Below are 17,113 nucleotides of genomic sequence, written 5' to 3' on the forward strand. Positions count from 1 at the left end.
CCCAGAGACAGCGTGCCCTTTACAGTTATCCTCTCCGCACAGTATCCCTTAGGCAGTCTCCCGTAGTCTGCCTCGGTCCCATTACCAGGTAATGCGAAGCAAGTATAATTCCCAGGATAAGAGACAACGGCAGGTGGTATTTGGTCCCCGCTCACAGGTGGAAACAGCAAACTCAATGTATAACATGGATCACTTATCTGTGGGGTGTAGGTAGAATTGAAAAGCTTAATCACACATTTTACGTTCATCACAGTGTGAAGACTTGTCATTAACTTTTATCATGCGGTCAAGTCTTTCTATCTCATATAATAATTATTAACATTCCCTATACACAATATTTACTGCATAACATTAAGATTCACACAACTACTACTACTCCAATCATCTGCAGTCGCTTGATCCTCCAACGTTAACAACCCCCCCTTAGGAATTTCTCTTATCAGGGAGAGGTGATGGAGTATGATAAACAAAGCTTTAACTGTGTCTGAACTCCTACAGATAACTGCAGTATACTTGTGATATCCTCCCCTTAATAGGGACACTCAGCTCTCACATTATCAACAACTTCATTATTATATCTTACATGACATTATCACATTGAAAACACCATTTAACAATCAAAATCACTGCAAACCAATCACAGAACTGACAAATAACAGCAAGAATGGACGTTCCTTATTCACACAAGTTTATACTAAACTTCATTCCTGATCATCTTCATTACAGGTCTATTCATATCAAGCAAGCAGAGCATTGCTAGTCAGTCACACTCCCCCTCCCTTCTTCTCACGGAACTCTAAAGCTGAAAGGTGGGGGTGAAAAAGCATTCCAGTGTAACAGATGATGTAACCATTTGTGAGCTGACCCCACCACACAGAGCAGCACTCAGGCCATTGTCATCTTCCTCTAATACTACTGTAAACCTTCATTCCCTCACTGTGTGATCCCAGGACTGTCTGCATCATGTAATCATCCCTTCAGTCTTGCTGCCTACTATCCCTGATCCTTGTCAGCAATACCGTCACCCATAGCAACCTGTCGCCTCACTACCGTCACCCATAGCAACCTGTCCCCTCACTACCTGACACTTATCTAAAGGAGACCTTACATATTCCTCGCTATCCCGCAGTATCACCCTGAGCCTATCTTATAGCGCACACTTAATAAGATAGACAACATATCATCAACACACAGAGGACAGTGATGGAGGCTTCTGACTATTCCTATGCAATTCAGAGAAGGCTCTAATCACTGGTGTTGTGTACTACTAGTGCAAGCATTGGGATGCCAGGTAGAAGGTACAGCTATGGGATGTAAGGAGCCAAGATGGCGCCTGGGCGGCGACTGAAGGTATTACAGCAAGTACTAAAATGGCCGCCAGGGACGTGGCCTGACTAGGAGTACGATCAAGCCAGGCAAGCATCTAGCCACACCTTACTCCTTCGTGTGCAATGCCAACAAGTCCCTCATCTGACACACATCTATAATAATCTTTGTGTATAGCGCCAACATATCCCGCAGCGCTTACATAGACAGGGCGAATACAGAAAGACAGAAGGACAAACATTACAGAACCACGGTTACATAGTAATCAGCTGATGCGAACAGTAGGGGTGAGGGTCCTGCTCCAACGAGCTTACATACTACAGGTAATGGGGGGATACAGAAGGTAAAGGGGCTGGAGATGGGCACAGTATGGCGGGGTGGAGATGTGCACGGTATGGCGGGGTGGAGATGTGCACGGTATGGCGAGGTGGAGAGTGAGGGGTGATATACACATAGACAATGGTCAGACATTTAGCCGTGTGACGGCAGAAACTGTGTGACTGCAGGAGCGGTTTATGATGGCTAGCAGGGATTGCAGTCAGTAGGTCAGGGAGCAGATCTACCAGTATGGCGCTCGTCACTCCTTCTATAGAAGTTACACCCCGCGCTCTCCCAGCATCCCCCATGTGTAGGACGGCGCCCCCTCCTGGTCTTATACTCCCTTCTGCATTGTTTAGCACAAATAATACAAAACAAAAATTTTTTTTTTAGAGTAGTTTGTAAACCCCTAGGCTGTGAACACTTCCCATATGAGTGCTACCATCCCCCCTGTTGAGACATGACACAGGCCATGGCTCAAAACTGCTGCACATCTGAAGAACAATTTAGGTAAGATAGTTTTTGGGGGGTTTTTTCCCTTTTTTTCTCTACAGAGATGTACAGCCCATCTACAAAGAGTGTATTCAGCATCCACAAGAGGTCCATCCTGCAGATCTGGTCTGAGTAACACCTCATGTGCCATCTCTCCTAGGCAGTTGTATGGAGGACCGTCTGAAGAAATAGGCAGTAAGGTAGATGGATGGAGCGTAGCACATCCCAAGGTTGTCAGGCGTGGCTGTGAGCAGTAGTGTCCTGCAGGGGGAGGTCTAGAAGGACTAAGATATGAGTATAACTAACTGCGTGCGGTACTCAGTGTGTGGGGGGACAGCACTATAGTGGCAGAAGGTCTGACTACCGCTTGTACACAGGGTGGGAGCGCTCGGCCACTGGATCTAGTCTGCAAGAGTAGTATGCCAGCGGTCTGCTTCCCACCGTGTTCCTGAGTTAACACAGAGGTGATATATCCTTCTCCTGAGTCAACAGTTAGCACAAAGGGCTTGCTGTAGTTCAGCAGCCCCCCAGACTGATGTGCCCACCAGAGTCTCGTAAGAAGCGCTGTCAGAGATGCAGAATTTGGGATCCAGGAGCTGCAGAAGTTTGTCTGTTACGATCGTGTGGGCAGGCAAAGCACGGAACCCACATGATCATGACCAAAGGGGACGCACACGGGTATCACCAGGGTCACACGGGACTCACACCGGTTTCAGGCAACTGACCCTGTGCTACAAGGGAGGATGACAGTGGCCCTACCTAAGCGGGGACATTGCCCTAATAAGGGCAGCCCAGCGGTCTTCGGATCTGGGCCCTAGCTGATCCTAGGAGCCACGCACCAAAACAGGACGCATTCACATGCCACATGACAGACCCAGAATACACTGCATACAACATGCAACCACTAGTAACAGATTGGAAGCTGAATATAAATATCAGGTATTAATTGACATGTTGTACAATATGTTGAAAGCTAGCAGGCCACTTCATGGCTCCTGGTTATACTGCTAGTCCCTACACTAACCAGGAGTCCAGCAGAACCGGACACAGTTCACCACACGCTGCAACAGGACAGGACACAGATAGCAGGTCACACAGCAAACTAACACAAAACTGACAGAATTTAAACGTACAAACGGACATGAACCTGATCACACTGCAAACCTCACCAGACAAGCATTCATGACTGCTCGCCTGAGGGGCCATATAGACTGACCAGGGGATTGGCTAGCAGACAGTACCACACCCAGCCAGCTCAATCATTAACCCTGAGAGTGCTGTGCTGCTGGAAACACAATAGAACAACAAATCCCAGCAGCACACGTAACATTGTCATTCCCAAAGAGGACATCATTTGCTCATAGTTTTGGGACCTCCAAAATTGCTTGCCTACCTTCATCTGACAGGTTATACCCCAAATATTTAACCGTTGGCTGACCGTATTGGAGTTTCTACCTGTTTACTTTATGGCCTTGCTCACAAATAAACCTCAAGAGTACGACTGTGTCCCCCCCCCACAATTCTCTCCACTGTCTGCTGCTAGCTACCAACATACAGTAGTCGCTGACTACCTCTAGGAGGCTGGAACTGGGCTAAGTGTACTGACATAGCCTGGGAGAAAATTGTTGGAGATTCACAGCAGCCCTGAGGTACTCTGGTGAAGGTATACCTAATTCTATCATAATATCTCATCACAACACATTTACTGGACATATTCTGACTATATTATCAGACATTTCACAGGCTTATTTGTCTCTAGGTCTGTTATAACTGGTTCAGAGAGGGATTCCCTGTGGGTCCAGCCATTAACCCCTCTTACCAGGATATGACTACTACTACATTTTACATTGGCTACATATTGGGATGTATTAATGTCCTGGTGGCTCCTGAGCCCACCAGGAAAGTAATCATCCGCCCATTCACCTGGAGATCTATCTCAGGCAGTGGAGATTGCCATGAGATCCTCCAAGTGTTGTACATCAACCCCTCCTAGTCATTTTTCCCCAAGGTGGCTGAGAACATTGTTTCTCAGGGCACTCTCGGGCAAAATCACTAGACTTCCCATAATTCCAACACACATTTAAATCCCTGAGCTGCATCCCACCTCTGCTTCTTCTTCTGTCTCTACTTTCACATCCTCTCGCTGTCCAATGACCTCTCTGACTTTCTTGAACCATCATATCACATTCTTCTCCCCATATAAAAAAACCTTACTTTCTCACCCTTTTCTTTGTAACACTTTTCTGCATGTCTTGCATATTCTGAAAAACATCCTGCAAGGATCCCATCCTCAGGGTAACCATGTATCTCATTATATAACCTCTTATTTCCTTCTTTACTGCACTTACTAACGTGTTCCTTAATGGCTGATTATATGCAGCATTAGGATCATCTGTCATTCCCCCTGATTATACTATGGAAGGGGTCTACCATCTCCTCCCCTCCCATTCTAATTTCCTTCTCCAGAACTCCAATCTGGCCATAGAATTCTTCTATCTGCTCTCTCTATTTTTCATTCAATTGGAACTCCTCATTAACCCTTTGAATTGTTCATCAAACTGTCGGGGGTCTATTTTTATATGGGCGTGACAGTTTGGGGCTTCTTTTAACCAGACTTCAGCAGCGGATAATCCGTATTTCTGCTGATCTTTTAGCTGATTTTGTCCGTATTTTATCACATAATTCTTTACAACTAGGAACTCTTAATTTATTTATTTATTCCACTCATCTCAATCACTCACACATTCGCTTCATGCAATATAAGACAACAATACAAATAGTACATTATGTTAGTAGGCGGCCGCCCTCTTTATATTCTTAATTACTCTATAACACAATATCAAAGAGAAAGTAATAGAAAGATAAGGAGTAAAGTTCCTGGACACCCCTGTGTCCCATGACGTCATCTAACCACTTTTTACGTGTCGCACGGAGTTAATTCTTTCCTGTAGCCTTCTCACAATGGCTATGGTCTCACATAGACTACTGCTATTGTCCCTTGACAAACCATTCGTCTATACTTGCCTCTCATTTACAATACACGTTGTAAATTCTACTAACACTAAAGTATACAGAAGAAGAAGAAGAGAGAAGAAAAGTTTAACCATTGCTATACTTACTACACGTTATCTGGGAGGCTTCCAAATTCTCCGGCTAGTTCGGAAAAATGTCACTGTTTTAGACAGGATGCCCGACTGGCCTCTAATGACGTCTAAGCAAGACAGAGGTCTTTTAATGATCGGAGAGTACTTCAGACCCACCTTTTCATAGCCAGGCTATCCTTTCCCTCTGCAGTGAGTCTTTCCGGCTCGAAGGACCAAAAATGTAAGGAGAATTTATGTGTTTATCAAAGAGAAGACGATCCCAGATCCCGTGCAGAAGTCTGGACCCAGGAGAAATACAAATCACACCAGCCTGTGCGGTATCAGATGATTTCTACTTTATTCTGAGGTGGACAAAGCCTATATACCCTAAATGACATCACAGCAAAAAGTCTATACCTCCAAGATGAATAGAATACATAATAGGCTAAAACAAAAATGATTAACATAAGTTACACCTCCTAAGGTGTATCTATTACATACAATGAGACCGTTATGAATTCAGGAGAAAGGAATGCATGTAAAGGCGCCTTACAGTCTACCCCCTGTAGTCTTATAGTTTCCTGTCTATAGATATGCATACATGGGGGGTCTAGTAGACTCTCATCTGTTTTCTTTAGACGACATGCAGGCCTATAGAAGGGTTTCGTTTAACCCCTTCACTACTCATACCAGTATCATGCTCTACAATGCAATATAGAATAATTAACTGATACATTGATCTTCAATTTTCTTAACACAGAGACGCCTTCCCTTAATATTTATGAAGGTTAACACTGCTACACTGCACCCATCAGCCACTCTCTTTTTACCCCACCCCTTTCTGTCAAGCCTATCTGACACTCTTAAGCTTGCTTTGTGCCCCCATTACATTCCCTGCCCCTCACCCCATCTGCTCTAACCCCAGAATTCACCTACTCATTTCATTTCCTGCGCTTTCTCCCACACGATGGCATCCTTAACTATGGAGGGTGCAATCACCAGCAAGTTTCTGCAGCTCCCACAACCATCTCCTGGCTGAGAGGAAGCCACTTTTAGCTCTATGAAGCCATCACAGGGTGAGATCACAAGGTTCCAATTGTTAGCCCGGACCTACAGAAGGCCCCCGTTGCTGCCATGGCTGATTGCCAAGCTGTATCTGTGGTGTGACTTCATAGACTGCCTATCAAATTGTGGTATAATTATAATTCTTTGGTATTACATTATACTGCAGGAGTGATCAAACCATCACAAGTTCCCCCCAAATTTTTAAAATTAGTTTACAAAGTTTGGAACTGAAAATAAAAGGGCTGCAAGCAAGTCCGGCGAGCTCTCTAGAAAAAGCAGATGAATATGAGATGCAAAATTTTGATGAAATGAATAACAAATTAATCCAAATCTTTTGGGTGCGTACGTTGGCCACATGTAGCCTTTATACTTCTTTTTAGGGCTCGTTCAGATGAAGGTGATTTTCGCGCTGCTAGCAGCACACAGGTTGCGCTTCTATTAGGAACCAATATGTTCCTATATAAGGGTTACATGCGAGAATGTTAGGTGCGCGAAACGGTGCGCACCTAACAAAGATAGAACACGTGAGTGCAGGTCGCATGTAGCTCCTTAGTGCGCACAAATGTTAGGACCTGTCCTATCTTTGCTGCATGCTGCGCAGGACTTTCCATTGACTCTTATTGGGAGCTGGATAGTGCGCAGCGAGCATCTGCGATTGTGTGAGCTTGATACTTCAAGTAGCAGGAGGCAGCCCGTTCATGAGATCTTTACAGCGATGCTAGCAGCGCTTACATTACGTTTGTCTGTATGAGCCCTCAGGGAAACGCTTGCTTTACTTCTTATCCTGGTGGCGCCTCCTTAGTAATCCTTCTGATATACTTCTCTTTGAACAGAGTCCTGCACTCTGAGGCCTCAGTCAGACGGACGTTTTTATGTGCGTATGTTTTGTGCGTTTGCGATTGCATCTATATAGAACCAATGCTTTTCAATGGCCGCGGTCACATGTCTGAATTTTACATGCACATAAAATTTGCACCTACAAAAGACAGAACATTTGGGTGGCAATGGACGTGGTCACTAGAGATGAGCGAGCATATGCGAGTAGTGCCTTATGCGAGTACCTGCCCGCTCGTCTCTAAAGATTCAGGTGCTGGCAGGGGAGAGCGGTGAGTTGCGGGAGTAAGCAGGAGGGAGAGGGGGGGAGAGAGAGGTCCCCCCCCCCCCGTTCCTCTCCGCTCCCCACCGGCACCCGAATCTTTAGAGACGAGCGGGCAGGTACTCGCATAAGGCACTACTAGCTCGAGTAGTTTGCCCTAGTGAGTATGCTCGCTCATCTCTAGTGGTCATGCTTTTTTTTTTTTAGGCGCGCAGTGTATTTTTTTTTACGTGCAAATAAATGCCCATCTGACTGAGCACGAGTGAGTATTTATGTATATGAGCGGTTATTTACTATCTTGTTGCATGCTTGCTTTGGATTATTTGTGCAGCCACCAATGATGTAGTATTTTTTTATGTGGCCTTTCTCGGCTACAGTAGTCACCTGTCTTTTTCTGTGTTTTAAATGGTTTTAATATGTTTGGTCCCTTCTGGTATTCATTTTAATAACATTTTGGATAGGATGTTCATTCCTATTTCCTAGGGTGCCGCTGATGCTTGCTTGCAGCCCTTTCCTACTCAGTTGCATCCTCTTCTCTCCAAGTCATACAGATTGCGCACCTCATTAGCAGGTTCCCTCATTGTACAGTGCCCACAGCTTTTTTGTTGGGCGTTTCTAGTTTTAAAAGTGTGATACTTTTGGGTTATCTGTTATCATATTTTTTAAAATGAATTTCACAAATGTTTTACCAATAAATATGTGTGAAAAAAAACATTATTTCTTAAGCTATTTTCATTTCTCCCAAATATATTTATAATATTATTTAGGTGGTATAAATGTGGCAAAAGCCTGCAAGATAAAGGTGAAAGGAGTGACAGATAACCCACAAGTACCAACATTTTTTATTAATTATTAGAGATGAGCGAGCATGCTCGTTCAAACATTAGCATACTCGAACGTACTCGTTATTCGAGCGAGCACCACGTGGTGTTCGAGAAAATTTCACCCTCTCTTCTCCACATGTTTAGCGGCTTTTTTAGCCAATGAACATGCAGGGAACGCTTTGGCACCTCCGGCTATGATGTGCCAACCCTGTGCATGACTATAGCAGTGATTGGGTGGCCAGATCAGGTGACCTAGGATCATAAAAACTCTGGTCACCTGAGGCGGCTGGATTAGCTGAGGGACAGAGCTGCTGTGAATGAGGGAGAGCATTAGTGTAGGTTAGAAGGAGCGTTTAGGCAGGGATCCATTTTCAAAGGACCCAACAGTCCTTTTAAGGATGACAACTCCACTTTTGTGCAGCATCAGTTTGGCTGCCTGGGACCAGTAGTGCACACAAAGCATTCACAAGCACCCCGGCTGTATATTGCATACTGTTACTGGTTCTATACAGTATACTGCTACTTGTGTACACAGACTATATAGGAATAGGCGCAAGTGTGTGTCCTCTCGATCTGCACTATAAAACAAGACTGTACGCATTTTGCACTGTCTATTTTTGTCTTAAAGTGTACACAAAATACCCGTGTGTGTTTTGTCGATCCACACTATGTAGCAAGACTGTAAGCATTTTACACTGTCTATTTTTGGCTTAAAGCATACGCCAAATACCCTTAGTCTGTGTCCTCTCGATCCACACTATATATCCAGACTGTACAAATTTTACACTGTCTGTTTTTGGTTTAAAGCGTATGCAAAATACCCTGTGTGTGTGTCCTCCTGATCAGCACTAGATAACAAGACTGTACACATTTTACACTGTCTATTTCTGGCTTTGAGCAGATGCAAAATACCCCTGTATGTGTTCTGTCGATCCACACTATATAACAAGACTGTACGCATTTTACACTGTCTATTTTTGGCTTAAAGTGTACGCAAAATACCCTTAGTGTGTGTCCTGTTGATCCGCACTATAAAGCAAGACTGTACAAATTTTACACTGTCTATTTTTGGCTTAAAGCGTACACAAAATTCCCCTGTGTGTGTCCTGTCGATCCACACTATATAACAAGACTGTACGCATTTTACACTGTCTATTTTTGGCTTAAAGCGTACACAAAATAATCCTGTGTGTGTCATGTCGGTCCACACTATATAACAATAATATACACATTTTACACTGTCTATTTTTGGCTTAAAGCGGAAGCAAAATATGCTAGTGTGTGTCCTGTCGATCCACACTATATAGCAAGACTGTACGCATTTTACTTTGTCTATTTTTGGCTTAAAGTGTACGCAAAATACCCCTGTGTGTGTCCTATCGATCCACACTAAATAATAAGACTGTACACAATTTACACTGTCAATTTTTGGCTTAAAGCATTCGAAAAATACCTTGCAGTTTGCATAGCATTTTGACGCAATGCATTATACAACATAATCAACACTAGGGGTAAGGGTCGAGGACAAGGACGTGGGCGTCTGAATGAGGGTGTGGGCAGAGGCCGAGGTCCAGTAATTTATCCACTACCCAGTCTTCCACGTAGTCCGCTCATGCTAGCCAAGGGACTGGACCTGTGAATCCTCATGCTGGTCCTCCTTTCTCCCTGCCTGGTCACTCTAGGAAAAGGAGAGATTCAGAACAGGAATACTCACAGGTACTGTTCTCAGGTCCCTTTCCTGAGTCGCAAACAGCAGTTCATGAGCCACCTGAGGAGTTTGTTGTGACCGATGCTCAAAATTTGGACCTTTCACAGTCTCAGGGTGATGAGGGTGGGGAATCCTAAGTAGTGCCTCAAGAGGTATTTGTTGATGATGATGAGACACAGTTGTCTCTCAGTGAGGTTGTTGTTAGGACAGTAAGTCTGAGGGAGGAGCAGACTCAGGATTCAGAGGAAGAGCTGGTGGATGATGAGGTGACTGACCCGACCTGGGTTGGTAAGCCTACTGAAGACAGCGCTTCAGAGGGGGAGGCAACTGCAGCACCAGAACAGGTTGGAAGAGGGAGTGGGGTGGCCAGAGGGAGAAGCAGGGCCAGAGCAAGAAATCCCCCAACTGTTTCTCACAGCACCTCCTTGTGGCAAACTCCCATGCAGAGCGCTGGGTGTTTGAAGGTCTGCAGGTTTTTTAATGAGAGCACGAACGACCAACGAACAGTGGTGTGGAACCTGTGCTGCACCAAGATCAGCAGGGGAGCCACCACTACCAGCCTGACCACCAGCAGCATGCGCAGGCATATGATAGCTAAGCTCCCGACGAGGTGGAACGAAGGGCATTCACCGCCTGTGGGTCACACCCCTGCCTCTTCCGTTGTGTCACAAATTGGCACTGAGATGAAATCCCCCTCCCAGGCCGCAGGCATGAGCGTCTCCTGGCCTGCACCCACCCCTTCACCTGCACCGTCATCCACTGCCTCCACCAATGTGTCCAAGCACAGCATTCAGCTGTCCATAACGCAAGCATTAGAGTGCACCCTTCTCTACCCACGGTATAAGGAGAAACTTTCCACTCTCACTTCCGGAGAGGAAAGGAGTACGATAGTGATGCAATACCACAAGGCCCTGGTGGAAAAGCTGATACTAAAATTCCCATCTGACAACGCTAGCGGTAGAGGACGTAGTTCAGTGGGCCAACTAGCAGGGGAGATGAGGGGAACAGGCAGCATGTCCAGCGCAGGCAGGGGAACACACCTCAAGGCCTTTGCCAGTTTTACGACACCCCAGCCAGACTGTGTCACCACTCCCGAGTCTAGGCTGAGTAGGACGGAACAGCTTAAAAAGATGATGAGGTAGTACATAGCTGACCGTACCAACATCCTCCGTGATCCCTCTGTACCATACAACTATTGGGTGTTAAAGGTGGACACGTGGCACAAACCTGCGCTGTATGCCTTGGAGGTGCTGGCCTACCCTGCCGCTAGCATGTAATTAGAGATGGTGTTTAGTGCTTCTTGGGGGATTATCACGGATAGCGTACTCGCCTGTCAACTGACAGCACCGACAGGCTTACACTTAATAGGATGAACAAAGCCTGGATTTCCCCAGACTTCTCTTCTCCACTGGTGGAAAGCAGCTTAACATAAAGTATCGTTAAGCTGGAACTGGAGAACCATGCACCCTCTATCACCCCAAAAAAGGGTAGAAGTAACTTGGTCTATCCTCCTGCTCCTAAACCAGCATGTCAGCACTCTGAACAGCCAATTCTTCAGAGATCCCAAAGGTTTTGCCTCCAGGCTCTGTCAGAACAATTTTTTCTTAGTGTTGCCTCCAGGTTCTCGCCCCCAATTTTGAAGAGGTTCACTACTAGAGTTCAGCAAACGTGCTGGTTCCAGCTTCATATGCCCACAGAGTCCACAAATGTATCCCAGCGCAGTGTCCAGCTATCTGACACCGAGACAGAATGAATTATCCTCCAGTTCCCTTCAGTGAATCCCGCAGCACACCTTAGGAATGCACGTCTAGTGCAGAGGTTAAACGAGAAAATGCACAGCCACCTGTGGGACCACGGACCTCCAGTCCCAAGCGTAATCCTCCAATTCCAATAAAGCGGCAGCATCTTTTTTTATTGAGCAATAAATTCTTTTGTATGTTTGATACACCATGAATGCTGCTGCTTTATTGTAATTGGAGAATGAATTATCCTGGATTGGCCACTCTAATTTCTTCATAGTACATGCTGTCTTTCCCAGGGGTACTGGTTAAAAAGCCCCTCGGGAGAAGCAGGGGCTGGCGTTTGTGGGTAATGAAATGCTGCGACGGAGGTGGCATGGAATGAGAAATAGACATGTGGTGGTGTGGCTATCAAATGACCATGTGGCATGAGGACAGCTGAACGCTGCCGTGGGAAAAATTTCAATATGCCTTGGACTACTGAGTAGGTGAAGAGATGCGCCTTACCCTGTCTAGGATGGGGACAGCTGGAAGCTGCGCTGGGAAAATTTTCAGTACGCTGTGGACGCACGCTCATGCCTGCGTCCTGGTGGGGATTGGACAGCAATGCCAGCATGTAACACAGGAGAAGAAGCAATGGTGTCAACTGCAGGCATTGATTGGCCTTCGTTCCACCTAGTGTGGTACTTAGCTAAGATGTGCCAGCGTGTGACTTGCTGATTATGGTCTGGCCCAACTAAATTGCTGGGGGGTGACCACCAGGCTCTTGCCCCAATTTGACAAAATAGTGCAACCTGGGAGCCTCAGATGCCCTGCTGTTCCTTATCCATTTCTGTGGTGTTTACTAGAGTTGAGCGAACATACTCTGGCGAGCTTGATGCTCGTTCGAGTATTAGCGTACTCGATGGTGCTCGTTACTCGAACGAGCATCAAATCGCGTTCGATCCTGCCCCAGCTTTTGGCTCCTCCCCGCTGTGACGTGCCTGTTTTGGCCCCTCCCTGCCACGATGCAGTGCGCGTCATTTGAAAATTTTTGGTCTGGCAGGGAGGAAGGGGAAGAGAGATAGAGAGACACATGACTGACAAAGTTAGAGGTCAATTGAGGACCCTTAAAAATAATTTCAGGGACCTAGAATCTGAGCTGAGGGCGAGGACTTCAGAAATTTACCTATACTACAAGCCACACCAGAAAGGCAGAGGGGCAGTATGGAAGTCCACAAGTGGCTCCAGAGTTAGTGTAGGAAGGAGGGGTTTAGGTTCCTGGAGAACTGAGCGTACTTCACTGTCAGCTACAGACTCTACCATAGGTACGGGCTGCATCTCAATGGGGAGGGTGTAGCTGTGTTGGGGAGAAGATGGCTAGAAGGTTGGAGGAGTGTTTAAACTAGGGACTGGGGGGAGGGCAATAAGAGCAATAGGGGGAAGACAGTGTAGACAGTGACCTGGGACCAAGTAATGGGAATGAGGGTCAAGTGGGGGGTGGGGTTAATACAGTTAGAACTGACAGAACAGCTAATAGGACCATAAGTAGCATAATGAATATAAAGAATACCAACAACTGTATGAATTAAATAGCAACAAATGCAAGAAGTCTGATCAGTAAGGGCTCCTGCACCCTTGCGTTTTTCTTGCACGTTTTTTCACACGATATTGCTGCATTTTTTGACGCGATTGTCGATGGGACTTTCTAATGTTAAAAACGTCTCGCACAAAAATTGCAAAGCACCAACTTGCGATGTGTTTTTAACATTAGAAAGTCCCATTGACAATTGCGTGAAAAAACATGCAAGAAAAATGCAAGTGTGCCGGAGCCCTAAAGTGGGTGAATATAAAGCGAGAAGTTCTGAAGCAACCTATGATATAGTAGGAATAATAGAAACATGGCTTGATGATAAGTGCAATTGGGTGGTGAAATTACACGGTAACAATCTCTTCAGAAGAGACCGTGGGAACCTGAATGGGGGAGGGGTATGCCTGCATGTTAAACCCTACTTATTGCTGAGGCTACGACGGTAACAGGACTGCGATAATAACAATAGGGCAACCTCTATGTCTAGAGGAAAGAAGGTTTCATCACCAACACAGAAGGGAGTTCTTTACTGTAAGAGCAGTGAGACTGTGGAACTCTCTTCCTGAGGACATGGTGATGGCAAAATCCATAGAGGAGTTTACGAGTGGACTAGATGCCTTTCTAGAGTGCTATGGTATTACAGAATATAGACATTAAATAACCAGCGGGGTTGTTGATCCACGTCTTGTAGTCAAGTAGGAACTTTCAAATGTTGATCTAGGGATTATTGTGACTGCCACTATCAAGTTGGGAAGGAATTATTTTCTCCCAAAATAAGCTAAATTGGCTTCTGTCTCATTGTTTTTTCCCCTTCCTCTGGATCAACAAGGGAGGTAGAAACAGGCATTATCTCCCTTCAGCCTAACATACTATGTTACTATGGTAAGAAGATGGTAGCAAAAATTTTTTGATGTTTTTCCAAATATATATATATATTTTAAAGTAGGGCCACAAAAGTAAAACTTTATAAATGTGGTAGGGTAGTAATCATACTGACTCACAGAATAAAGTTATCATGTCATTTTTGCAGCCGTGTGCACACTATAGACAAAACACCCTCCAAAAATTATAGAATTTACCGTATTTTTCGCTTTATAAGACGCACCTGGTGATAGGTTTTAGAGGAGGAAAATAGGAAAAAATATTTGGAACTCCCCCAGACCAGGCAGTTAGTCAGGTAATACATGAGGAATAAAGAGCAGTAGTACCAACTCAGAATGAAGTATATAAAACTTGTCAACCTGCCATTCAGAATCCAGGAAAGCTGAGTGTAAATGTAATGGTGATCTTATTACTTATCACTCAGCTTTCCAGGAGCCCTGAATGTTATGTTTGACTAGTTATAGCAATGCATGTTGTATACATGCTTGCATAACTCTGCAGTTGGAATTCAGGATTCTGAAAGAGCTGAGTGACAATGTAATGATGATTCCATTAGTTGTCACTCAACTTTCCACGATCCTGCATGGCATTTCTCATTATGGTTATGTATGGTGTATAAAATGTGTGCATAACTAGGCACAAATATATACACCATACATGCAGCTCTCTCCTACCTCTGCTATGTAGCCAACAGATAAGTGTTGTCCATTTGCTCAGATGTCATGGTGTCCAGCAGCAGCAATGACCCCGCCTACAGGCCCTCTGATCTCTGTGTTATGTCCTTCCCAACCTCACCAGAGAGCGCAGATAAATACCAGCCTAAGGGGTGCAACCATGGACCGAGATGGCATGATCCCCCTACAGCTGACTGATGAGGGGGAGCAGAAGTTCTGTCTTATTAATGAGCTGTTTCTACGAGCATCGGGTGCTGCTACAGATCCTATCTGCAATGTGTATCAGACTGTCAGCTCCATAGCAGGACAACAGCTCCCCGCTACTCCCCCGCCCCCAGCAATCAGCTGTTGTCGGCCGCTCTGCTCTCCTGTTTGTATACCAAGGGCCGACAGCTCAGTGAGAAGGATTTACGATCTGTTTCAGCTCCCGGTCAGGTCAGATCTCAGCATGTTCGCTCTATAGGACGCACTGACTTTTTCCACCCACTGTGGAGGGGAAAAAAGTGCGTCTTAGGGTGTATTCACATGGACGTATATCGGCTCGCTTTTCATGCGGGGGGGGGGGGGAGGATGGAGGAGCCAGGAGCAGGAACTGAGCAATGAAAGGAGGCGGGTCGGGGGTGGGGCTAATTTGTGGAACTTAGCCCCACCTCCGGCCCGCCTCTCCCCATTGCAAATAGTGAAAACCGAGCCGATATACGTTCGTCTGAATGCAGCCTTCTAGAGCGAAAAATACGGTAGTTTCTTTTTGCACCTTACTCCACTTGGAAATTCTTAAACGTTTTTCATTATCTAGTCCATTAAATAATAAGACAGATTAATAAGCTCCCCTATCCACTGGCAGGCGGATCTCTGCTGTCAGCCTATCTGACACATAGGCTGACCACGGACAATCGTGGCAATTCGCAGCATGCTGCGAATTGCCAGCTGCGAGAGAGAATCACAATGATTCTCTGCTCCTGGACACGGGGCTTGCGCTTTCTATAGCAATGCTATGAAAAAGCTTCAGACAACGTGATTCGCCAACAATTTACCGCCGATGAAATCACGCCCGTGGACAGGGGGCCTAAATCTCTTCCTGTAAAATAAAATCACAGAGGTGAGAAAAAAAATGCTCAAAAACATAACTCACAGAAAAAGAGGCCAGATACAGGATATATACTACAGGAAAGGCTTGATCACCATTTAACCTGGTAGCATGCAGAAAGCCAGATTGCTATATAGAAGAGCAAAAATGTTCAGGTGCAGACTGATCGAGCAGTCACTCAACTCATCCCAGGGTGGGGTAGGGGTGACTGCAACAGATCCAGCCTGCACAATATGAATTGACTAGCTGATATACCCAACTTCGCCCGAGTTAATTTGGTACTGGTGTTTATCTGGTGTTCACACGGAAAATCTTCTGAAGTCGTGGTTACTTTAGAGATACCGGAAAAACATATGTTCACCATTTTGCATAGTTCTCTGAGTTACCCAGGAAACAACATGTGTAGGTAACCATGCGATGTTTCCTTTATATATGTAGACTAGCTGATATACCCGGCTTCGCCCGAATTAATTTGGTCCTGGTGTTTATCTGGTGTTCACACGGAAAATCTTCTGAAGTCGTGGTTATTTTAGAGATACTGGAAAAACATATGTTGGGGCGTGGCTTAGCTACAGAGCTGGAAGGATGTGTCCCATTTAACTCTCCAGCAAATCCTTCTAAAAATCGCTATAAACTTAAGCAAACTAACAGCCACGGACACAAAAGACGGTCTACGTACCATCAGGAAGACCCCAGGCGACCTGGTAGGAGATTTGGGACTTTTATAGCCTCACAGCGGTGACACAAAGCAATTCCCACCTCAGCTTCTCCCCCCCTGCCATCTTCTTATCTTGATCTCCTGCGCTGCGGCTGGACACAGACCCCTCAAACGGCATCCCCCTCTGCTGAGTGAATCAGCAGCAGACACTTGAGCCGGGTGAGTGCCTCTGTCAGTGACTCCCGACACCTCATCCCCGCACCCACAGAGATATCTAAGCACAGGGACTTTGCCCCCACACCGGAGAGAGGCAACCAGGTGTAAAGAGACACATGGGGACTGCATACACCGGGACCGAGCCTACAGGAGAGGGCACGGAGCTACCGTCTCCCCCCCTCCTCCTCTGCTCATTTAGCCCACAGTCAGAGCAGGCGGACTAGCAGAGAGATCATATTCCTCTCATCCCCCTTGGCCCCCCCTTACTGAACTCACAAAGGCTGCAGGTGACACACGAGACTGTGCCAACGGAGTTCTAAAGGAGCACCCACCCACCTCCCTTGCAAGAGAGTCTAAACAGAGCTGAAGAGGGTG

At 45.8% G+C, this 17,113-nt stretch overlaps 1 protein-coding gene across 2 annotated transcripts in view; it reads right to left on the reverse strand.

Annotated features, from left to right (window-relative positions):
* LOC136619047 (vomeronasal type-2 receptor 26-like) overlaps nt 1-16,860 on the reverse strand; it is a 160,411-nt gene extending 143,551 nt beyond the window's left edge. For both annotated transcript variants that reach the window (XM_066594375.1, XM_066594374.1), the window contains exon 1: nt 16,544-16,860. In XM_066594375.1, coding sequence (XP_066450472.1) covers nt 16,544-16,546 — 3 coding nt within the window. In that variant the 5' untranslated portion in view covers nt 16,547-16,860. The remainder of the gene's footprint in view (nt 1-16,543) is intronic.
* Between the last annotated feature and the right edge of the window lie 253 nt (nt 16,861-17,113).

The sequence above is a fragment of the Eleutherodactylus coqui genome, chromosome 1, assembly GCF_035609145.1.
Source record: "Eleutherodactylus coqui strain aEleCoq1 chromosome 1, aEleCoq1.hap1, whole genome shotgun sequence".
Classification (NCBI taxonomy): Eukaryota; Metazoa; Chordata; class Amphibia; order Anura; family Eleutherodactylidae; genus Eleutherodactylus; species Eleutherodactylus coqui.